The sequence below is a fragment of the Solanum dulcamara genome, chromosome 12, assembly GCF_947179165.1.
Source record: "Solanum dulcamara chromosome 12, daSolDulc1.2, whole genome shotgun sequence".
NCBI lineage: Eukaryota > Viridiplantae > Streptophyta > Magnoliopsida > Solanales > Solanaceae > Solanum > Solanum dulcamara.
This window is the reverse complement of record NC_077248.1, coordinates 6,858,186-6,882,918: the sequence shown is the minus strand read 5'-3', so window position 1 is coordinate 6,882,918 and position 24,733 is coordinate 6,858,186. Positions and strand designations below refer to the sequence as shown.

At 30.2% G+C, this 24,733-nt stretch overlaps 2 protein-coding genes across 2 annotated transcripts; one reads left to right on the top strand and one right to left on the bottom strand.

The window, feature by feature from the left end:
- Positions 1-6,391: 6,391 nt before the first annotated feature.
- Positions 6,392-7,855, top strand: LOC129876724 (copper transporter 4-like). The gene is made up of 2 exons (XM_055952213.1): positions 6,392-6,877; positions 7,594-7,855. The coding sequence occupies exons 1-2, from the start codon at positions 6,476-6,478 to the stop codon at positions 7,681-7,683; spliced, it is 492 nt and encodes a 163-aa protein (XP_055808188.1). The 5' UTR covers positions 6,392-6,475; the 3' UTR covers positions 7,684-7,855.
- A 4,078-nt stretch (positions 7,856-11,933) lies between these two features.
- Positions 11,934-14,334, bottom strand: LOC129877667 (uncharacterized). The gene is made up of 5 exons (XM_055953193.1): positions 13,917-14,334; positions 13,488-13,811; positions 13,055-13,406; positions 12,597-12,683; positions 11,934-12,502 (listed from the first exon to the last, which is right to left on the bottom strand). Exons 1-5 carry the CDS (start codon positions 14,211-14,213, stop codon positions 12,381-12,383), a joined length of 1,182 nt encoding a protein of 393 aa, XP_055809168.1. The 5' UTR covers positions 14,214-14,334; the 3' UTR covers positions 11,934-12,380.
- Positions 14,335-24,733: the final 10,399 nt, after the last annotated feature.

Below are 24,733 nucleotides of genomic sequence, written 5' to 3'. Positions count from 1 at the left end.
ACCGTAGTTTGTGGTGCACTGATCAAACTATTTTACTCTTAATGAATTTTAAATTTAAATTTTAGGTATAAATATTTTTTGATGGAAGTGTCATCCCTAAATAGGTTCTACAGTATGCAATTTATATTTAGTCGGGATATAAACTTCGAGCATTAAATGAAAAATTAAAAAAAAAATGACATCCAAATTAATTCATGCACTATTTTAAGTATGCACAAAATATTACTCCGTATCTATATTAAGTGAATTGTAGGGATATAAAATATTTAAAAACAAAAAGTAAAAGTTATTTTCCGCTATTATCTTTTTTATTATTTTCAAACTATTCTCCTAAAAAACCTATAGTAGTTAAGAACATCATTAAATAGAGAGTATATATATAAAAAATATTAAAAAAGCCACAACAATTCTCTTAAAATTTGAAATAATTTACTTATTTTGGACTATGAAAACCATTCAATAATTCACTTAATATGGAATAATGTCCAATTAAATGACATTGCATAAAATGGAGGAGTAATTAAGTTGACTATTTCGACAAGTCCTTAAACTTATTAGTAAATTTTATTTAGATACTCTAATTATAACTTGTTTTGATTGAGAACCTAAAGACATGATAAAGTGCCTTTAGTAGACATTTCCGACTCAAATTTACAAAAAAATAATACATATTTCACGTGTTCATTACATAAATAAGTTTATCACTCATATCATATCATCTTTCTTGATTATCTACTTTAGTCTTACTAAGTCACAAATTTCAAGTCTGATCTAATTGAGTTTAAAATCTAAATTAGAAGTATTTAATAGGAATATTTTATTATATGTTTAGTATTTAATTAAAAATTTGAAATAAAGTATAACTTAAGTATTTAAATAAAATTTATCAATAAATTTAAGTATCATCACCGAGTAATAAATAACACTACAACAGAGAATAAAAAAAAGCAAATGATGATAAAGAAGATCTAATTAAGCAAAACTTGAGATAACTGATTCGTTGTTGGCTCTAATCAACTACGTAATCCTTATGTAGAAAATAAATTAATAATATTTGAAAAGCCAAATAAAAGAATGTACATTTAAACCAACATGCAATATTATTTCCTCCGTCCATCTTTATTTATTCACTATATTAAAAATAGATATTCAATAATACTTGCCCAATTTATGAAATTAAGAGAAAATTTTAACTTAGTTCCCAATTTACTCTTATTATTAATTAATAATCATTTTTCTATTACATTTTTTAAGATATTATATTTACTATATTTAAAGAGTGATATGGTAAAATTATTCTTCTGTTTGTAATTTATTAAGAATTGTATAAAACTCATAGTTGACAAATATTATTGGACGGGAGAATATTTAAAATTAGGCTCACAGAAAGTTTTCACTTCTTTTACAAAAATTTTTATTATGGAGAACTTTTTTAGCATAAAGGGCATTCCGGTGCATTTAAGCTCCCGCTATACGCAAGGTTCGGAGAAGGGCCCGACCACAAATAGATTTTGAGAAGGATAGAGTGTAATTTTATCACTATCTCAAAAAAGTAGAAATGATTTTTTCGAAATACCCTCGATTGAAGTACAAAAAATTCATACAAAGAAAAAAAAACAGTTCAGAAAGTGAAACTATAGCAATTAATAAGGAAAGCGCGCAATGCAGAACTTACAAAGAGATAACAGTAACAATAAATAATGTGAACAATATATAATGATATATATCAAAAACAAGAATTATAAGAATGCGACTAGTATTACAACAGACATCAACAAGCCTAAATCTTAAAAAAGCAAGACAACACTATACTATCTACTGTTCTTTTATCCTAATACGCGAAAAAACTCCAAAAAATATTTGCACTCACAATAATTTTAAAACAACTCCATTTTATATTTTATAGTCACATACAACTTTAATTTTCAAATACTATTTTTAACTTGAAAACAAATATAGAGTACTACATTTTTTTTTCCAATTTTTATTCTCAAACACCCATTTAGTATATATTATTCTTTCCGGAATAGATTATTGAAAGAACCATTTTTAACCAATGGACAAAGGGGTTAAAGGCTTAATTGTGGTCCACTCCAATGGAAATATGCCCATAATCTTTCAGCTGTTTGGTATATTTGTCTCTGAATATAGTAGATTGTCCTCAATTATTTATCATACTTTTGGGGGTACGATTGGTGTAAGTTGTAACCATCCCACTACTAAGCAAAAGGCAAAATTTGGTAATATTGCAAAATTATTAAGTAAGGTAGTTGACATATCCAACTGCTTTTGCTCATTAAAAGGTAAATATTTTATGTGATATCTCATTTGGACACTGTTATTTAATTTATACTTATTTTCTAAAAAAAAAGCCCACGTATTTATCTACTTTCAAACATATTCAGATGTGCTGTGTTTGAAATTAGGTTTGAAGTTTAGTATAATTGACGTTTAGAATTTTTTTAAGAAAAATTAAAGTTCAGGTAAAAATAATTGATTCAACTATATATGACTAAAGTTTAGATAAAAATTATTGAACTTTAACTAAATGCGTCTGATGTTTAGACATAAGTAATTGAATTTCAACCATAATTAACTCCAGATACATCTTTGAAATTGTTTCGAAATAAATAGACTTGTAAAGTTTTACACACTACAAATGTGACTTAAATAATGGTGCCAAAATCGAATATCTATGATCCATCATAAAGTGGTATTGATTTTGGATGAATGCATAATTTTTAAATATTTTAGTTATAAATATATAGTTCAAAAAAAAGTAGAAAAGAGTAGTTCAATAAAATTAGTGAAAAAGTACAGTAATATTTTTAGTTATACTTTAATATATTTATTTAAATTTTAAATAGAGGGAATCCATGATTTAGAATTAGGGGATTGCAAAATCCACTGCACGATGGACTGATCAATTTTTATAATCAATCATATACTTTTTGTGACGATCGAGGGCAAGATTCTAGAGAAAGGGTGCACACCAGAGGCAAAGTAAGGTAGGGTTTTATTAAAACTCCTTTCGGTGAAAACTTATATTGTGTATACATGATTAAAAGTATATGTGGTTCCGCCACTGACCCCAACCCCTTCGTGGGCTTTGCCCTAAGCAGAATATAATTGGCGCTAGCGTTACCAATAGTATCATTTTTTAATGTACCTGTAGAATATTACCTTGGCCATATTTGTTTGACTTGCTATAGGAAAAAAATTCCTTATTTCTCTATTATTGTGCGTTATGGACCCATTAGGAGTCTGCAATTTGCCAGAAAAAAAGTACTTCAGTTGTCACGTAATAGTAAGGAGAAAAAGTACTTTTTTTGTGTGGGTAAAGAGTAGTTTAATGGAAATAAGATTGCTGGGTTCTTTCAAAAGCATATGTTGTACCAAACGGAAGCAATTCATTCACATATTAAACATCAAATTCTGAGGGAAAACTGCAATCATAATGCACTTATTGAGTCTTTATTGTATTTCCCTCTTTTCTTTAGCTTTCTCAATCCTTTTATGCAGTTTCTTTGATCATAATTTGTTTCCCTCTTTCTTACATGACAATATAATTCAAAATTTTCATATGATGTTATAGTTCAAACATCTAAACAAGATTTATTGACAAGATATAAAACATGTAATTCCAAAATGATCCGTTGCTCGTACCAGCAACTGAAACAGGCTCCAAACTTGGCCCATAAGTTAAAATCTTTTGAGTTTGGCCCAAATTGGCCCCGGCAAGGTCCAACTCAATTTTTAGTAACAAATAGAGCCCGTTTAAATGGGCTTACAACATATGAATTATAAAGGGTATTTTACTTAAATTCAATAGTGAAAAAGTTCAATTATAATTTTTCTCGACTTTTTTGGTAATTAACCGAATTCTCTTTTTTTCCAGATTTCTAATACATACGAATGACGCTGATACATCGCGATTTGATACATAAGTTATTTTCATGATACATCGCTAATTGATACAAACCGAACATTGTAATATCAATAAAACTTATGAATCAGTTTATAACACCTAATATATCATGAAAACAACAACAAAAAATAGTAAAACTTATGTTTTACTGATACATTTTGTGTTTGGTTTGTATTAACTAGCGATGTATCATGAAAAAGACTTATGTATCAAATCGCGATGTATCAGCATCATTCCTATGTATCAGAAGAGGGATTTTTGAAATTTTTACAAATGGTAGAGAATAATTGAAAATATAGGAATATAAGGTCTGTAATTTGATAATTTTTTCAATTATAAATCAAAAAGTCATAGTATTTCATAACTTATGGTTTTTAGTTTATTTTTGTTAATTTGACATAAAAATAAGTGCTAAAAAGTTTTTTTAAAAAAATAATAATCTTATTCAGAACTTATATTAGTGCTTGAAAGTTATTGACTTAAAATTAAGTCAATCCAAACAGACTCTAACAGTAGTCTCGTTGGTTCAAATTGCAGTAAATGTTTGTGCTTCGAGAAGTTGCATCAAATGAATTTAGTTATATTCCTAAGTTCCTACTTTGAAAAATACATAAATTATATTTATACACATTATAGTTATTTCTTATTTAAGAGATTGGGTAAGCAATTATTAAAATTTGATTCTTCTTATTGCTAGTATCGGAAAAAGAAGAACCAATTGTCAGACCAAAAGCGTTGTGAAATAGGATTGCTTCAAAACAAATATTTGCACATTCGATTCTTCTTTAAAAGGAAAATGCATATGTAGCGCTTAGCCTTTTATGTTGTTATTCACACGCCCAAAAAGTTCAAATGTAAACAACATACAATAATAATTTCTTATGGTAAAAATATTTACCAGTGTTAGAATTTTTGTGTCCATCCACTAAATATAATATATTCATTCTCCGTCTCATTTTATGTGACATTCTGCGATTTACATGATATTTAAGAAAAAGAGAATATTTTTAAATTTTTTGGTGTAAAACAATTTTTAGATATTTTTGTACCTAGAAATCATTCATAAACAGTAAAAGAAAATTTTCAAAAGTTAAATTATTTTAATTATAGTAAAATGATAGTCTTTTAAGAAAAAAATACTTAATTACACTTCCTTATTTACCATATTTTCCATAATTCCCACCCATTCCCAAAAATTTCAATAATCCCTTCTATACGTCCGGATACATTAATTCATAATAATTCAGTAATTCGGATACATTAATTCTGATTCTTAAATTATCTCTATGTTCAATGATACTTAATAATCCTAATTTGTTAGTAATTTTTGTATCCAAAACTTAATTAATGTATCCGAATTACTGATTCAATGTATTCGAAATGCCATATTTTTAAAAGATTTTTATAAAATGAAAAAGAATTAAAAAATGATAATTAACTCTTTACACTACTATCTGATTCCTAAAAAAATTTACTTCTTTTAAACAGAAACTAGAAAAAAAAGTTCACATGAGACGGGGGAATATAATTTTAGACACTAAAATGAACATGCAGAAACATTAAGTACGTTATCATATAACTTCAAATTGAACAATTAAAATTTAGATGGATTTTGAGTACTTTCTCTGGAGAAGAGCCTTGGCATAATAATAAAATTATCTTCATATGATTTATAAAAATTACATATTCGAATGATGGGTTCATTGGCTAATAGTTGCATTACAATAGACCATCAGCATGATATTCGTTTATTGATCGTTTGGTGGAATGAATTAGAAATGATACTTCATGTATTAGCTTTGTGTATTATTAATATTTTATTTGGTATATTTTTTAACTTATATATAATTAATTTATTTTGCACTCTATTGTGTATTACTAATATAATTGATTTTCATGTATTAATAATACATATCTTCGTACCAAATCGTGAGTATTAATAATGCCATTGATTTTCATGTACTAGTTAAACATAAAGCTAATGCATATATTATTTTGGGCAAACAACACAAATTCCATTTGTGTAGGGCCTAGTTACATGCCTTTCCGTGAGTTTTCTAAATTATCTTTCGTGTTAGATTTCGATCCTCAAAAATGTATTTGGCGTGTCCACATATATGTATATATCGACATGTCAAATTAGATATAATTTGTTCCATATACATTGTATTTAAATGAATTCGCATGTATCTATATTACACTTACTCACTTGCTCTCCTCTCCTATCTTGCTCACATTTCTCCCTTTCTCAATCGTCTCTCACTATATATATGTATTTCAAAATGTATTTGATATTTCACATACAGTATTAAGTGTGATTCACCTCTCACCTATCTCGCTTGCCTTTCTTGTCATGTATCTATATTTCAAACGACCCGTGTAACGTTATGTTAACATGAAATGCACGGTGCGTACTAGATTGCCCTGTTACTTCAACTAAAGGAAAAAAAAAAAAAAAAAAAAGAGGGCGTGTAGAAAGGACAAACAAATATGCACTTTGTCTCCTCTTCTCCAATTGATTTGCACCCTTTTTAAACCCCTCCATCAATGTGGTCCTTAAACTCGAACCGGGTTAATCAAATGAACCCAAATACCCCACTATTGCCTATGGCCTGGACTGACTCAAACGAAACTTCTCATATCCACCCAAGAACTCATCTCTGGCACTTATCATTCTATTGGGGCAGAAATACTGTCTTTCTTTTCCCAAATTGGCCTGGAAATAGCAGAGGAATGTACGGGTTGGGTTTGATTTTTGTCTTCGTTTTGGCTATTCTTGTTGAGTTCTTCTCAAATCTGAAGTTGGTTAAACCCGGATCGAACCGGGCTGCAGCGATTTTCTTCCAGGCCGGAGTACAAGCGGTTCGAGCCGGTTTTGCTTATATGGTTATGCTTGCTGTCATGTCTTACAATGGAGGAGTTTTTATTGCCGCCATTTTGGGACATGCGGTTGGTTACGTTGTTTTTGGAAGCCCAATTTTCAAAAAAGATATGGATACATAAATATTTGTTACTATTTTTTAAGAGATCGAGCAAATATATTAGACATGGTATTACAGCTACTCATTATAACTATACAACTCAAGATAAATAAATAAATAAATAGATAAAGTTAGCATGATGTTATTGAAGTATAATTTACTCTTCATGATTGTGATGACTATCATTGTCAATTATGCATGTGATTTGTCAGAGAAAATATTCCATTGCTTTTAAGTTACTACTCTACTCATAATATACTATTTATACTTCACCTAGCAAATTTCTCACAACAAAATATAGTTTCCACAAAAACAAAAACAGAGGAAATTAAGAAACAAAAGTTATGTTTTCAACCAATTACTCTGTTTCTCCAAAATCCCTAAGTTATTTCATTACTGATGCAAATACAAACAAAACACAATCATCATTAAGTTCAAGCTACTGGATTTCATACACAAAGACACAATTTCAAGGATGGTCTGATTGTGAAATTACTATAGGGGGCTGCTTGTTTCCTGTCTGTTTGATTTTCTTGATAGCATTTATGTCTGAATTCTGTTCTTTGTGCTCTTTTACTACTAAGAAAGAACAGAGAGGCCTTAAAGTGTTGTTACAAGAATCTGGATTTCATGGACTTAGAATGTTTATGACTTATTTGGTTGTCGTCTTTATTATTACTACAGATTTCAGGTTTTTTCTGGTGGCTGTTGCTGGTCATGCAGCAGGAAGATTTGTTTGTAAGGTTTATCAATTTCATACAGATCAAGAAATGAGCACTGAATCACCATCTGAGTTGGTAAACAAAGTATGAATGGTCAGTGGTCGGACAAGATTTTCATTAAGAAGTCCAGTGAATTCAACATATTAAACCATTATGCTATTCTTATATATATGTATATGTTGTAATTTTTTATCAAGAAAGTTTGAATAAACCCTTTGCTCTCATTTGACTTTGCCTTTGCGACTGATAAATTTGTGGAAGTTCAGCTATAAGTATCACGATCCCGATCCACCGTGATTGGTACCCACTCTAATTTTTTGGTGGGAGAACTATCCTAAACAACCCAACAACAACAATCACAAAGTATACACAATCTTAAAGATGCGGAAGCAGGTCTAAATCAAGAATAAATGTTGAGTTTTCATAAACTCAGAAAACGCCAATTTATCAACTCAAAATATGCGGAAGTAAATACTTTCTAGGAAATGAAAGTCGTCCGTACCAAAACTCTAACAAATGTTAATATAAGAAAAGGGGAACACTTCCAAAAAGAAGTCAAAATACTAAACAAAGTCCGAACATCTGAGTTCCGAAATAAGGACTGAGACTAATGAGGAAGTACACGGCAGCATGACAGAATAACTCACCCTTAAACTTCGAACAAACTTTTACTCTTCTAAATGAGATATCTCCGCAGCCGGCTGAATATGCCATTTACTCAACAAAAGGCAGAGCAAAAGTAGTATCAGTACACAAAACAACGGTGTACTTTTTGTAGCACACAAAACAGGCCAACAAGTGATCATTTCACACATAATCTAGCATGTTTTCCTATTCATATATACATGTGCATATAAGGAAGCAATTTAAAAAGTATATGAGACAAATGGAAAACTAGACCATCACCTACCTCAATTTCAAACTTCAACAACCTTACAATGCAAGAGTCTTCCCTTTCCGAATTCCTTCTTCTCATTCTTAGTCTAGAAAACAGTAAATACGTTTAAAGGATCAACACAATGGCCTAACTATCATGAAATATAACACAATTCACACCCTAGGCCAACCCCATGATCCTAACCTCACGCTAGGGTTATTTCTCTCCATTAGTTTTCGGTTCAAACCCTTCTCCAATGATTACCAATCATACCTTCTACGTTCTAGGAATCAAAGTATGAATTTAGTGTTGGATTTTTGCTCTGACCTTTTGTATAATTGAATTTTTTTTTGCTAAAAGGAAAAACATAAAGTCTCCATATTTGGGTAGCTCTTTTTCTTGTAGGAAAAAGTTTATGACTCTATAAATAGAGGCTCATTCCTTCTAATATAGTAGCATTCACAATGTAGTCCAAGGGCTTTGATATTGTTGTGTAGGGGAAGAAATGGTGAGACACAGGTGTTAACACCTCTTTATATTTCGACTGAATTATGTGAGGATATTTCCCTCTATATCTTGTACTCTCATATTTATAGTGGATTGCTCATCTCCTCTTGTTGATGTAGGTCTGTTAATCGAACCACGTTAAATGCTGTGTCTCTTTTGGTATATTTCTCGTTTGTCTTCTTACTCATGGTCTTTCGAGGTTTGCTTTGCTAACTTCCACATGAAACCTGATTATTTTCGATCTCAACATTTAGAGTGTAAAATCCTTACCTTAAAAGTGGAAATCCGTGAAAAATTGATTGAATTCGCCCTAGATCGCCTCTTGAAGTTTTATAAATTGATTTTGCAGAAAAGGACTATTTCTGGGGTTTTCACGACTTAAGTCGCGACGACCCCGCTCTAGCGGGACCCATCCCGCTCTGGCAGGATATGCGAAAATGGTGAGCTCGGAGTTTGTGCTTGAAGCCCCCATTTCACAACACACCCCCTTCCAAAGACGTATTAAAATATACCCTTCACGCTAATTCGATTCCGGGAGTTTTACTCGCCCGAATACGATTTTGCGAAGACGTAAATGCTCAGTATCGTCTTGGCTATCAGCCTATCCAATCAAATTAGAGGTTTGACCTCCCATCATTCATTTGTTCACCGTAGACTTCATCTGACTCAGAATTCGTTCAAGTCTTGTCTAGGCTAAGTTTTTTCGAAGTTACTACCCAAAATTTTCTGACCCGAAATCTTTCCATTGGCCTATTTCTAACGACGGAGACAGATCTTTACAATAAAATTACTTATACACTATTTATATACTTTATTGGCTTCATTTTCTTAATAAGAATCCACATATACTACATCTGTTTTATCCACACACTATAATTGTTTGTTTATATATATACACACTTAGACTCCATTTTTGGTTGATATCTAACCAAGTGTGGAATGGAAATCCATCTACTTGAACCTTGAAGTCCACATTGTGGATGTGTTCAATTTTCGCATGTTTGATTGGACAAAAATTTTATAAATATTTTCTTCAAAAAAATAAGTTATTTCAAATAACATCGTTAATAAATTTATTATCTTTTTCTCAATCACCCAATACCCCCATCCCTGGACTATTCCACCCCCGCGCTAACCTCACATCCTTTAGGAGATTTATTTCACTTCAAATTTTTTATATTTCTTACCAAGGACATGATCTTAGATAGGAGGGTGTGAAGGACCCATATTAAGGTAGAAGGCTAGTATATAATCTCGTTATTCTTCCGTATTAGTAGGCGCATTAGCGCACTATAATTTCTTGTGCTCTGACTTCTGTTATTATCTGTTACTTTTTGTACCTTGATTACTCTATTTTATCTGTGTCGTTTTCGTTATTTGTTTTCACATATCGCTTTGAATTTCTTAGTCTTATCTGACCTCTTTTTATGCTTCTATTAAGCCGAGGGTCTCTCTGAAATAGTTGTCCTACCTTGATAGGAGTAAGGTCTGCATACACTTTACCCTCCCTACACCCACGTCGTGGAATTTCACTGAGTTATTGTTGTTGTACCAAAACTTCTATGTGAAATTTTCAGGAGCCGTGTTTTGTTTTGTAAACTCTATGACAAATTAAACTATATCATATAAATTGAGGTGGGTGAGGTGGGTGGAGGGAGTATATTATTTCTAATGCCAAAAGTAATACTAGAGCAAAAGTGTAATCGTGGAGAAGTTGCCCAACTTCCAACTGTATCGAGGCAAATTTGTACTTCACTATCACTTTAAAAATATAATGTTCTCACAATATGCTAAAAACTACCCATGAAGGTGAAAATATATTTTTTAATATAGTAAATAAGTAAAAAAATGAACGGAGGAAAATACACCTTTTCAAATTTCGAAAGAGAAAACATTGGAGAAAGGACAAGTCAAGGATGGAGCATGTTGAATAGGAAGAGTCTTGGTTACACTTGCACACCCGTCCTATATGGGCAACATTCTACGAAGCATTACTTTGTTGCACATTTATCCATAAAATGATCGCTGTTTAGTGCTTCACATATCCTCTTTCCCCATTTTTTAATTTTAATTAATGACAATCCAAAAGAACAGCTAAGCTATTATTACTAAAACCAAGAATACGTGGATGAACAACCATTACAGCCAAAGTGCCAGCCTACGTAGCTTTTTCTTTCTATTAACATCCTAATAAGTCCATTTAGCTAAAATTTGAAGTCGCGCAAAAAAGCTTGTTCTGAAAATAAAACATTTCCTATCAAAAGTAAGTACTATACTCTTAAAGCTCGTTTGGTTGGTAATAATTTATTACATTGGAAGAGTAAATAATACAATAATTATCTAATATCTCCAATCAAATCCATAATAAAATAATTATATATTTTATCCTGAAAATATTATATCTTATACTTCACCCTAAACGACTTGTTCAAACTCAAAAATCTTGGGTAGTTACTTGTCATTGCACCACAACTTTGGTGGTGGGAGTGTACCTAATGATGCATTTGCTGATATATGAAAGATGATCTGTAGGGGATGTTTGGGCCCCTAATATCTTTGACCATAACACTATAAAAACTCATCAAAGGAAAAATAAAGAGGAAACGGATAAAGAGAGTATGAAAAAAAGCCCATATAGAACAACACTTTTTCTTCCATGAGGAACTAAAGTTGTTCAATACACTTTCACAGCAATCAATGTAGAGTTGCACATTTCCCTATTAAGTCACCACTTTTCACTGTTAGACTCTTTGATCTGTGAGGAGAGAAGATCTTCAAAGGGGTAGGGCAAAATAAGAAATTTAATGAAGAATATGCAGATTTTAATCTCAATTATGTTAAAAATGTGCAAAATTAAATATACATTCATAATACTAACAAACAATTAATAATGCAAATAAGTACTTAAAAGAGGAAAATTGACATAAAACATAAGGCTAAATGGTATATAATTATTGATAGACTCCCATTACATTTGCTGATAAACCAGTAGAGAAAGGAAGACTGTATTTCCAGTACTCCACGCCCAAAACAAGACACACAGAGTCCACTTTCTCCCCATTTCTTGATGGACTAAAACAAGTTTATTTTTGTCATATACTAGCTTAGTATAATCTAATCTTAATCCAAACAAAACAGAACCTAAAAATCTACTAACCCTTTTTTTTCCTTCTTGAATCTAGAGCCTTGTCTGCTACTACCCCTAAATAATTCTTCTTCTTACCTTGAACACTATGAAATTAGTGTAATCTTAAACCCTATTACTAACCCCCAAAACCCATTCCTTTTGCAGCTTAAACAAAACAATCTTCTTCCCAAAATCTCCACTATCAAAAACTAAGAGACATGTTTTTCTTCTTTCTGGGTCAGTAAGTCCACTCCTTAGGAAGCTGGAGTTCTTGGGACATTGCTGCCACCGGGGGCTGACTTCTCAAATTCAGCCATTGTTGATCTCCCACATTATTATTCCGATACTTCAAAACCCGACCTATACAAATGAATTTAAATCAGAAATATTCAAAATAAATCTGCAAAAACTAAAAAAAGAACAGATTTTGAATATTAGTAGTATTTTTTTTTACCATTATTACATCTGGGTTGAACCTGAGGCTGCAAATTCAGATTCAGGGCCTGGACCACCCTGTCTGGCAGAAGAACTGTTGAACAACCTGGTAAATTGACAAACACATAAGCACCACAGAAGAAATCATAAAGAAGAAAATAACATGAGATAATGAGAACACAGCCAAAACATATACTGTAGGAGATTTGTGTGAAACAACTTGAATCTTTCTTTACAGTTCATTCCACTAAAAACAAACATAATGTCAAAAAAACAGAGGAGCAAAAGTCCAAAATTCCAGTCTAATAACATTCTCACAATCAGTTTCAATAAAGCAAAATTAATTAAATATAACTGAAAAAGAACCACCCATTGATGAAATCACCGCAAACATGCAAAATCGTCAAATCACACACATGGATTTCTATGATAAAATTTGAAATTAAGTTCAGAAAACAGGGGAGAAGAACAGGTTACCTGGCTTTTTGCGAGTTTCAGTTGGAGTTCCAACTCTTCTGGGAATGAAGACCCCAGTTCCAGCACATTCTCGCTTGGGTCCAGGATTCCCCAGGATAACAGCACGCATGCCGGAGCCAGACTGAGGCGGCGGCGGTGGAGGCTGTTTCTGCTGATGGTGGTGGTGAGATTGTTGCAGAGTCGGCCAAACAGACATTGCCATGTTCAAAGGCCTATCACCTCCATTTCTGTCTCTCTCCTGAATACTCTGTTGGTGGTTCTGGGTCAACCGGTACTGCCAAAATCCTTCTTTTTCCTGACCCAAAACTGCTTGCCTTTGCTTCATTATCTGTTGTTGCTTCAAACGCTGAAACTGCATTTCCAGAGACAGAAAATCAATAAATTTGAAAGAACAAAAAAAAATTGATAAACCTTATATAGAATTGAAGCTTACTTGAGCCATTTTAAACTGCTGGTAAGAGAGTGGTGGCTGATTAGAGTAGAATGAGCCAAGATTTAGATTGGACATTTTTGGGTCTACATAGACTGGACTTGTCTTCCTGGGGGGAGCCCATATTCCAACCTCTTCCTCCATCTTCTTCATTCTTGCAACCTCACCAACAGCAGCATAAAGCAAATCCACAGTCCCCCTTCTGCTCTGCGCTTCCGTTGGAGAACAAACCTGAAAAGGGCTGTTTGGGCTTTCACTGTTTGAGCCCTGTTTAGACCCAAGCACACCACATAAAGTTGACTGAGGCGAACTTGACAAACCATAAACCTACAGAAAACAAAAAAAGAAGAAAAACCCAAAATCAAAATAAATCAAAGCAACCTAGAAAGAAGGTAAAATAAAATAACAAACAAGAAAAAACAAGTATTATACCTTTTGGTTTTCAAGAGTAGAGTGAGCCATTTGGCGAGTTAACTCGGTGATATAGTCTTCCTCATCACTCTCCGTCTCCGTCGACCCAACAATCGACTCCACCGGCGAACTCAGATCCGATTGTGGACCAAACATGTTAAACCCATATGAAAACTCGTTCTGAAAATCACACCCAAAGTACCTCTTCCTTTCCTTTCCCTCTCCTTTACTGTCACTCTTAAAACACGTAAAAACGCCATCGCCGGTCAGAAACTCCGGAGGTAGCCAAAACTCACACTCCTTCGTGTCTTCCCCCATCTCAAAATCCAACAGAAAAATCACACAACAAAAAGTTCTGAAAATGAAACTTCACAGCTTCAAAGTTCAATTTTTAATGGCGGAAAGGAGGAGAGAGTGGTGGAGACAGTTGATATTTATATAATTTTCAAACTAAATTACAGATAATGTGTGGGGTTTTAAATTAAAAAGAAATCCTAGGTGTTTTTAATTTTTAATTTTCTATTCCACATTCGCCTTGTCGGCGGTTGTATTACACGCGATTGCCAGGTAATATTAGAGAGATAAGTGCGCGCCGCTTTGGGGCCCAGTACGTCTGCCACGTGGGAGTAGTGGTGGACCCCACGTAATGAAAGTGGGAAGACTGTAGTTAAGTTTTTTTTCCCTTTTAAAAAAAGGAATAATATTATGGAACTAATAATAATTAAAATAATTAGGTTGTTAATGAATGTTTTGTTGAGTTAATCATTGAAGATTATTGTAATGTACTAATAACGTGTTGGCTCCTTTGTGATTTGGCATTATGGGTGGCAGCACATAGATTGTCCTCATCCACTAACTCCTTGTAGTAGTACTTCGTGCTTTGCATGAATTAATAATATTTTTAATTATTTAATTTATCAAAGTTAATTTAATTAATTTTTAAAATTAAGAAGGATTAAAATGCTATAAATGTAAAATATGATTATATAAATAGTATTAGGAAATAGGAGACAGGGTCAGAGTGTATATGTGTTTAAAGCCTGTAACTTAATGAGCTCATAAAAAGATCTGCCTGCACACAGATCTCTTGATATGCACTCCACTAGGAATATAATATATTCTCAATCTATATTGTGAAATGGTTTTCTTTTCTTTTTCTTATCTTTCAATTTTGAGTTTAATCAAAAAATAATTGCTGCAAAACACAAAAACTCTATTATTAATTAAGTGATATCAATTTAATTGCTAACAGACCAGAATCAATTTTCGCATAAATGCTAGTATACCTCCAAAAAAAAAAAATTAAGTGCCAGTAAGTTGTTATTTTGTCTAAATCAATTTGACATGATCTATACTAAATTCTGGATAAGAAACATAATAAAACTTTATAATTTAAATCAAAATATATATGAAAGAGAAAATATAGACTCATAAATTTTTTTTAAAAAAGAAAATGGTCTAAGCAATGAACATTTCTTTTCATATAATTTAAAGCAATATGGTAAATTATACTCTATATCTGACACGCTGTAAATACAAACAATTAATGTAGTGAATATCGTATTGAAACAATTATGAATTTCATTATCAACCTATTGCTTAAAAGTTCATAGCTGTGGCTAATGAAGTTTGTTAAAATTAGCATGAAAGAACCAAGATTCAAGGGTGTGCCATAATTCATAGTTAAGTGACCAAACGTGTATGTGACAAATAATCAATCAAATGTTCTTTATCGATAAAGTTTATATATATATAAATTATACAACATATATGTTAAAGATTACTTTTCATACGCAAAATTTAAATTTTGAATAGCTTTACAAATTTTTTGACTGTCACTAAAAGGTGACATGACACATGAATTATGGGGTGAATATATTTTGTCACTATATTACATACGTTAAGCAATAGCAAAGTCACGTTGATAGTTTCACGTTGATCTAATAATAATCAATCTAACATTTTAAAAAAAATTATATTGTGCTATATTTTGTCACTATATTACATACGTTAAGCAATAGCGAAATCACGTCGATGGTGTGATGTTGGTCTAATAATAATTAATTGAACATTTTTTTTAAAAAAATAATTATATTGCGCTTAATTTCACAATCAAATTTGTATAATCTCAATTTTACATGTGTTTAAATAAGTCACATATAGTTACAATGAGCTATGAACGTAAATGGTTAACGCAGACAAAAGAATTTTGGACGAATAATATAGCATTAATAATTTTGGAAGAATATTTTTTGTGACTCACTTTTCCATTTGACTGGGTTCGCTACGGAGGAAACAGTTTTTTGAAGATAAATAAATGATTTCTTAATTATTATTTTTTTATCAATATGTAAATAAAAGTATTATTTGAAAAATATTTATATATAATTTATGCAATAATATAAATAATATAAGAGGTGAGATGAGGTAATGATGGTCGAGTGAAAATAAAATGTGTCAAAGGAAGGACACAATACAATCTATAAGGAATGTATGAAATTTATTGGCATAATACATAAATTGATTTTTAAATTTGGCTTTAAATTTTAAGTATAACCTTCAATTTTCATAATGTATAAATAGACATTTTAACTATTTATTTCTTAAACAAAAAAACATGTGAATCCAAACCTATAAGAAGTCAAATCTATTTTTTGTTATTTTTTTAAAAAAATCTATTATATTTTCTAGAGAATTGACGTGTTTTATTATGTTTTTTGAGAAAAAATAAATATTTTTGAATAGTGTTAGAAATTATTTTTCAAAATCTAATAAAAGTATTTTTCACCAAAAAAATTTGAAACTCTCATCAACCATAAATTCCTATTCTCATGGATAAGTAGAAATGCTTTTCAAATTAATTAGGTAAACGTTCTGTGCTTTCTTCAACAACATTTCTGTCAAAAATCACTTCTAAGAATTAAAAAAAATTGAAAATTTTACCAAAATAATCTTAAAGTACTTATTTTGTTATTTTAATTTACATCACATCGTTTGATTTGGCATAATTTTTTAAATAAAAAAACTTTTAATATTATCTAAAACATTTTTTAAATAATGTGACTGTAAATCGTTTTAAACAAAAAAAAATGAAATTTAAATTATTTTCATATGAATTGATAGAAAGGGAGTACTTTTTCATTGGAGAAATATAAAATTAGAATTGTTGAATAGTGAGGTTCCTTCTCCAAGTGAGCAAAGGATCTGAAATTTTGACGATATGACAACGTGGCAGTAATGTGGGTCCGACCCGTTAGGGTTAGTGGCCGTCTTTAGCTGCTACGTATACGGCTCCAGTCGTTTTCATTACGAAGCACCGCCGGCGCTTATTTCCCGCCTTTTTTCTCCGTGCACCCAAACACCCCTGCTTTTATGGATGAAAAAACACTTATTTATACCAAATTAATAAATTTATTTTATGTGGATAGACCTATTCTTATTCATGTTTAATTAGCATACATTATTGAGCAGTTATTGTATTGTGTTGTGTTATATTATATCGTATCAAATTGTTTTAAGAAATATCATATTTGAATATATTATATAATTCTTTATTATTATATAATGTCATAAATTAATAATTTAAATGATAAATATATATATAAAAAAGGTAGGGCGTGGAGTAGAAATATTGTAAAGAGGTAAGATAAATGATAAAATAAAATTATTAAATAGAAAAAAAAGACAAAATAAGAAGAAAATATTAAGGTTATGACTGATCATACTTAGTCGATCGTTATACAAAATGAGACTTTAATTGTTATCTAACGATAAATTTAAACAATACGATACAATAAAATTTAAATAATAACAATCAAACATAATTATTATATTTCAATTAAAAGTACAATACAATACAACATAATTATTAGTAAGTTCGCATGATTTTATATAAACATCGGGAGTATTTCCATACACTGTCCACATCCAAACAATTCTTTGTTCTTTTTGAAATTGTTATTCATAATTTTGTTTTAATGGATGCGCATATTAATATATTCATATATAAATATGCTACTATTAAACAAATTTATTTTATAATCTAATAAATTTTAAATATTTGAAATTTAAAAGCATATCAATTAATATAGAGGTTAATTTAAATAAGTAGAAATTATTGGCATTTTTTTATTATTTGATGGAGATTTATTTGAAAAAGGTACCGTTTAAATCTGAATAAATATTTAAATTGACTATATAAGAATGTAGTACTGAGTCAGATGTAATACTTTTTTTCTATCATCTTTTAGAATAAACAAACAAAAAACAATATCAAGATTTAGAATACCTTGTCTTCTTCCAATTAATTTTTGTAAAGAAATTAGATTAGTATCAGTTATGAACGGAGTGACTTTAGGTGAAGAGTAATTCGCTTCACACCTTTTACCAGAAAGTTATATGGAGTACATAGATTAAACATTTATTATTATGATCGAAATAAAAAAGAAAATTACACATTATTCGTCAAATTTCTAGCTTACCCCATTGATTATTACAGATGTGAAACTACATACAAAATGAGCATTATTCTTGATTTTCTGCCGATTTGAAGCAGGTACAATCCCCAAAAATAGCGTACAATAACTATGTGGCCAGGCCTGTTTGAATTTGCACATGAAACCTTATTGATGATGAAAAATAATTGTCATTATTTAGAGTAAAAAAACAGATGCCATTTAAGACAATTTCTAAAGATGCCATTAGATTACAAAACAAATATTCCGTGCTTTAATTTCAACTATACTATATTATTTATATGTTCTACAAAACAAAGTGGGACGGCCTGTTGGCCAACAACTCTTCCTTCATTCCCATATGTTTTAAAGTGAAAACGACATATATCAAATAATTAGAAAATGACTTTTCCATGTTCCTTTACCCCAAGTCTAAAGCCTCAGATATTACCCAAAGTAGGTCTCAATTAGTTGATTAAAAATAGCCGAAAAGTATTAAGTATTGAAAAATATTTTTAAGTGTTAAAGATAATTTTATAAATAATAATTATATATTTAGATAAAAATATTAAAACTAATAATAAATAGGTTAGAAATGACCAACTTTAATTGAATTTAGTTTATAAGTAGTGGCGAATTAAGAATTTTCGCTAAAAGAGTTCGAACAAAAAATAGTATCTAAAATTTGAACATGAAGCCTTAAGGTGATTTTGAACTCCCTAAAACATTAAGTCAACCTCTAATTTTATATTCAATGAATTTAAAATCTCTCTTTATATATAGAATGTACTGTTATTTCAAGGATTTTTTGATGAACACCTTCACATTGTAGATCTACTATTGCTTATAAGTAGTTTTACTATTTGCTAAACATATATATAAATAAATAAATAAAATCTTATAAGTTAATGTGATCAATTTTTCAAGCTTAATCAGACACCCTCTTAGTCAACCTAGTGATCAATTTATTTATTTTGCCACTCAAATCAAATAATTTTTTTGTATTTAAATAGAACGAGCTGTTTGATAGTGACTTGTTGATGCGATGAGGAGATTCATATTCAATATTCTTTTGGCGCCGAAAGGAAGAGTTGTGATCGTTTGTGTAGTTAAATTTTCAACCGTAAATGTCATTTTCATAACAAAGTAAAACAACACACTTATCCAAATCTCTATTTGCAATTTGGGATTCTTCACGGGTTTCCCTCCAAAAATACTCCAACTGTCATGGCCCACTGTTTGCTCATTTGTGGGCCTTTTTTAGTTTTCATTTCCACTCAACTCTCTGCCTAGCCCAGCCCAATCCTTCCATTTCAAGAAAATATTACACAAAATATTTTACTTTGACTATCATTTTCCCTACTTATGGCATTTTTGGATTGGGTTGTGAGAAATGGTATAGGTGGGGTAACTTAAATGGACATTTGGCCACTTTTAAAAAAATATTTTTGTTTTTAATGTGAAAAAATGATATTTGAAAATTATGGAGATCAACTCTGATTAGGGATGTGTATCGATCAGTTCAGTTCGATTTTAAGTATTATCGGTTTGGCTTTCGATTTTTAAATACGATAAATCGATAACCAAGCCAATAAGATATTTGTTATCGATTTTCGATCTTTAACGATTCGATTTTTGGTTTAACCAATAAAAAATGCTTTCAAAACAAATATACGACTTCTCTAATAAATTTTAGAAATCATGAACATTACTGAAAAAGGAAAAAGAGTTTCTTAAGGAAAATATTCAAATGCTCATCAGATTTAATCCCAATTAAGATGAAATAATCTCCTAATTGTTTATTAGTGAAATCGATTTTTTTGAGAAAGTGAGTACGGAGAAGAGGAAAAATCAAATGAGGGAGAAGAAGAAAAGTAAAAAAAAAAAGAGAAGAGAAATCAAACTCACAATTCACAACCATACCTTCGTCGTCGTTGCAACTTACAAATCGTAGCCGACACCGTTCTTAGCTCTATAGATTTTGAGTTTTGACGTTGTGAACCTAAAGCGGCAAAGTCTAAAGGGTAAATACAGTATGAACTGTGAAGTAGTAAGAAGTGTGAATTGTGTAGGACACTGATAGTATGATATATTGATTATATATTTATAATTAATATTTTTTTTATATCTGTGTATGAGTAAATATTAATGTAATAAATTATTATAGTCTTAATCAGTTATCGATTTACCCAATAATCTAATATTAAAAAATTAATACCGGACTGATAATCCAATAATTATTTTTATAAAACTATTAAATAACCGTTAACCCAATAACAATAAATCAATAACACTTTTTTAATTTAATTTATTGGTCGATTTGAATTTTACACTACTAACTCCGACTAAAAGCAAAAAAAAATAATTCACGATCAAACGCCTCAACATGTGAATTGGAATCCTCTATTCATGGATAATTTTATGAGTTTAAAATATTTATATCTATTGTGTAAGAATTTTGTATACCATAAAGTAATCTTTACTTGTAGTAGGTAATTTTTTTTATTTTCAAAATTATAAATTACATCTTTTAAAATATTCGTTGAGTCATTTTTCTAAGGAAAAATATGACCATTTTCTCTTTAGATTTGTTACTTTCTTTCTTTAGTCGCATCAAATCTTGAAACAATCTATCATTTAACAGAAAAATGTACATTTTGACTTGGTCACCTTGTGAAAATTGGACTTGTTAGTTGAAGTTGAATCACATCCAAATTTAGGTCCCCAACCTAAAATCTAGACAACCAAAGATCTTATCTTAATTTCACCATTAGTCATCTTTCTCCCTATAATAATAGTGGACTGTGTTGTTGGATTCTCCAAAAATATTGTTACGCCTATGTCGAATTTTCTAAAATTATATTACTTTTAAAATATCCAACACGTATCTGTCCACATTAGCCATTTGTACAAGGCTATATTAAGTAGTAGCTACTTGTTTGCCTGTGCTTTTATTAAAGACAGACATAGAGCGCATGGGAATTCTCTGTTACAATTGTATTTTTGTGGCCAAACACTCTGCTGCCACTTCTTGCTTTTTCTGTCTACATTGCTTCTTATATTTGTGGCCATTTGTTTTGGGTACGACACAAATCTGATGCACACTTAAAAACTTAGCTAAGACAAGCAATATAAGCTCACATAGTCAAAGTTATGTTTTAATGAAAATGGCCTATGAAAATAAGTTTTATAAGTGACATTTTGCTTTTTTACGTTCTCGAAAACACCACTCATAGTCTCCTCCTTCACTACCTCATCTCATAGTGTTTGTTTAGATTATATATAGATATTTTTAAGATAATATTTTTTCTTATTAACTGAACAACAAAAAATAAGTAAGAAAACTACTTATAGTTGATTAATCGTTTTGTCTAGTATTTAAATTTGATTTGAGGTCTCGAGTTCGATTTTGAGGATGTATAAACGATTGATAGAAAATGCTTTTCCTTTTAATAAGAATTCATCACTTATACGAATTTAAATTAGTTGAGTCAATAAATTACAAATATCAACTATCAAATAATAAATCAAGAATAGATTGGTTTGAGGCATATGGTAGTACATCCTCTGACGAAGTAATATTGTAACACTAGGGAACCAACATAGATTATGATGATATGTTTGAGATTCTTCTATGTTTAGACATAAATTTTATACTCAAATATCTAAGAATGAAAAAATTCTTTTGAAAACATGTTCTTAAAAATAATCAAATCCAATATAATAACCGAATATTAAATAGAACTACATAACCTAATGTAATGACAAACAGACAAAAGGGGTTTGTGTTCCCTGTTAAACGCAAAGATTAGAGTGATAAAAGGTTACTAAAATCATTATTATATTGGGGCATTTGGTGGAAAAGCAAAGCCAAGAAAATATTGACAAATCATATAATGCGTGTCCAAAAATCAAGATTTATGATCCAAAGCCGTGATGTTGGGGAAAACTGAGTGGAATCCAGTTTTAATTAGGTGCTCTCTGACATTAAAGATTTTCTTTTTTATTACTTTTATGTTTTCTCCGCCTCAATTTATATGATATTTTTATGTTTTAATAATCAATTTGAATGAACATAATATTTTTAGAATTAAGATTTAAATATTATAAGCGACTATATAATATTTTCATGTCAATATAATGAGTGTACATTATAAAATGTTAAGTCAAATTTTAAGTAATTTGAATCTCAAAACACGAAGAGTGTTAGAGGCTAATTACATAAATTGGTAAATGACTAGTGTTAGCATATTTCTTATTTCTAATCACTTTTTAGGGGCCTATTAGTGTGCCCTAAGAAGCTTTGCTTGCATCATACTCCCACCTCACTTTTCACTTTTTTTTCCTTTCTTTTTTATTTATCAAAGTAATAAAGTATGTCAACTTCCACATCTTATTACAATTGATCAAACTAATAAATGTCTTGTTTGATTAGAGTAAATTTGTACTCTAATAAAGTATCTAATGTAGGGACAAGTTAGAGATATTTGATGTATAATGAGATTACTTTCCCCTATTTTTGTCCAAGTTGAAAGTGTTATGGATTATGAAATTTCTATTAGAATGTCCCACACAAAACCGATCTTTGTCTACAAATAAACACAAGTTGTCCATAAATAGACCCACACAAGAAGTAGCAACATGGATTCTTATTAAGTTAAAAAAATTAAAGAAATGTATCCTTTTTTTGCTTTTGTGTTGTCGTTTATTTTTTGTCCCAAACATGCTATTCGGTGTGTCACGAACACATGTAAATGATCTGATTTGCTTTGTCCCTCTTTTTTTTTTATTTTATAGCTGAAAGGCATTTTGAAATTAATTATTTTGAGATTAGTATTTTATGATTATTATCCATTTTTAATATGAGATAAAAAATGTTATAATTTTGGAATAATCTAAAGAACTAAATTCTCCGCAGCAATTCATGAATGTATTCCAATTACACAATAGGGATACAATAGAAATTCTGAGAAATAACAATAAGTAAAAGACTGAATTAAAGGATAGTAAAAACTAAAAAGAGATGACAAGTCAGAAACTCAGAAAGGGGACGAAGGAATATAGAGGCCGTTTGAATTGACTTTATAAGCTGCTTATAAGCTGTTTTCAATTTTTTTGAGTATTTGGCTGGTCAACTTAAAGTCATTTTGTGCTTAAAATAAGCTCCAATAAATAATTGGGTTTATTTGGATGAACTTATTTTAAGCAGTTTATAAATTGAAAACATCTTATAAGTCCTAAAAAAAAGTTGGTCTGCACCTATTTTTTTAAAAAAAACTTATAAACAGTTTTTAACTTATAAGCTGCTTAAAAATAATTCAATTCAAATAGGCTAATTGACTCTTCATAACAATTTGCATAAAACATTGTTTTTCATCTATCGTCCTTTTAGCTTCTTCTTGGTCCACTAACTAGTTGTGTGACATCTGTGTAGGTATCAACATTGGGCCAGGTTCATATTAAATGATTATTTTTGAGATAAGTTGTTTTGTAATTTTATTTCAATCAAATACGGAATAAAATCATTCTAAAATCAATCGTATAATTAGTTATCACTTATTTTTCATACAAAACAAGTCCCAGGACCTATCGACAAGCTCTCTACCTTTACAAGAGTGCAGTCTGCATAACCACCTTTTTTTCTAGACTTCATTTATTAAATTATATAGAATATTTTGTTATTGCATTTTAAACCAACCAATTAATCCATTATTTTCTCCGTATCAATTTTTTTGTCCTGTTTAAACTTGACACGAAGTTTTAAAAAGTAAAGAAGACTTTTGAATCTTGTAGTTTTAAATTAAAAATATGTCAAATAATCCAAATTGAACTTTAATTTAGTGATCTTAAGGATGTTATGTGAAAAATTGAAATTAAAAAATTGATACAAAAAAAAGAACTTTCTTTTTGAAATAGACTAATAAGAAAAGTAAATCAAACAAATTAAAACGAAAGGACCCATACTTTAGAATAAAAACAAAGATCCATTAGTATTACTTCAATTATTTGTGATATATCATATCATATCACCATTTTGCCCAATTTGGATCTGTTAGACATAGGTGAATATTATGTATAACCATATATATTGGGGGTTGGTCAGATAAGATAGATTTCGAATCCAATTTGAAGTTACTCATCATATGTTTGTTAGTTAGTTTAATCTTCTTCCACTTGAGCAAACATATTATTCTCTTAGCTGTTTCCAGATATAATACTAGTAATTTACTTGATTAATCCAACTAAGATGAAAGGAATCAATGATTTGTATGGACCATTGTGTCACATACAGAAATCGTTCATCATTAACGTCCATGGATACAGCATCAAAACCAGGTCATGGCACTAGGATCAGTAGCGGAGTCAACAATTTAACGAAGGTTA

Coding starts and splice junctions, on each gene's coding strand:
- LOC129876724 (XM_055952213.1), top strand. CDS start 6,476: ATGTGGTCCTTAAACTCGAACCGGGTTAATCAAATGAACCCAAATACC. Junction 6,878..7,593: donor CCGCCATTTTGGGACATGCG/GTTGGTTACGTT, acceptor TTATTACTACAG/ATTTCAGGTTTTTTCTGGTG.
- LOC129877667 (XM_055953193.1), bottom strand. CDS start 14,213: ATGGGGGAAGACACGAAGGAGTGTGAGTTTTGGCTACCTCCGGAGTTT. Junction 13,407..13,487: donor AGCAGTTTAAAATGGCTCAA/GTAAGCTTCAAT, acceptor CTGGAAATGCAG/TTTCAGCGTTTGAAGCAACA. Junction 12,684..13,054: donor TGAAACTCGCAAAAAGCCAG/GTAACCTGTTCT, acceptor TCAATTTACCAG/GTTGTTCAACAGTTCTTCTG.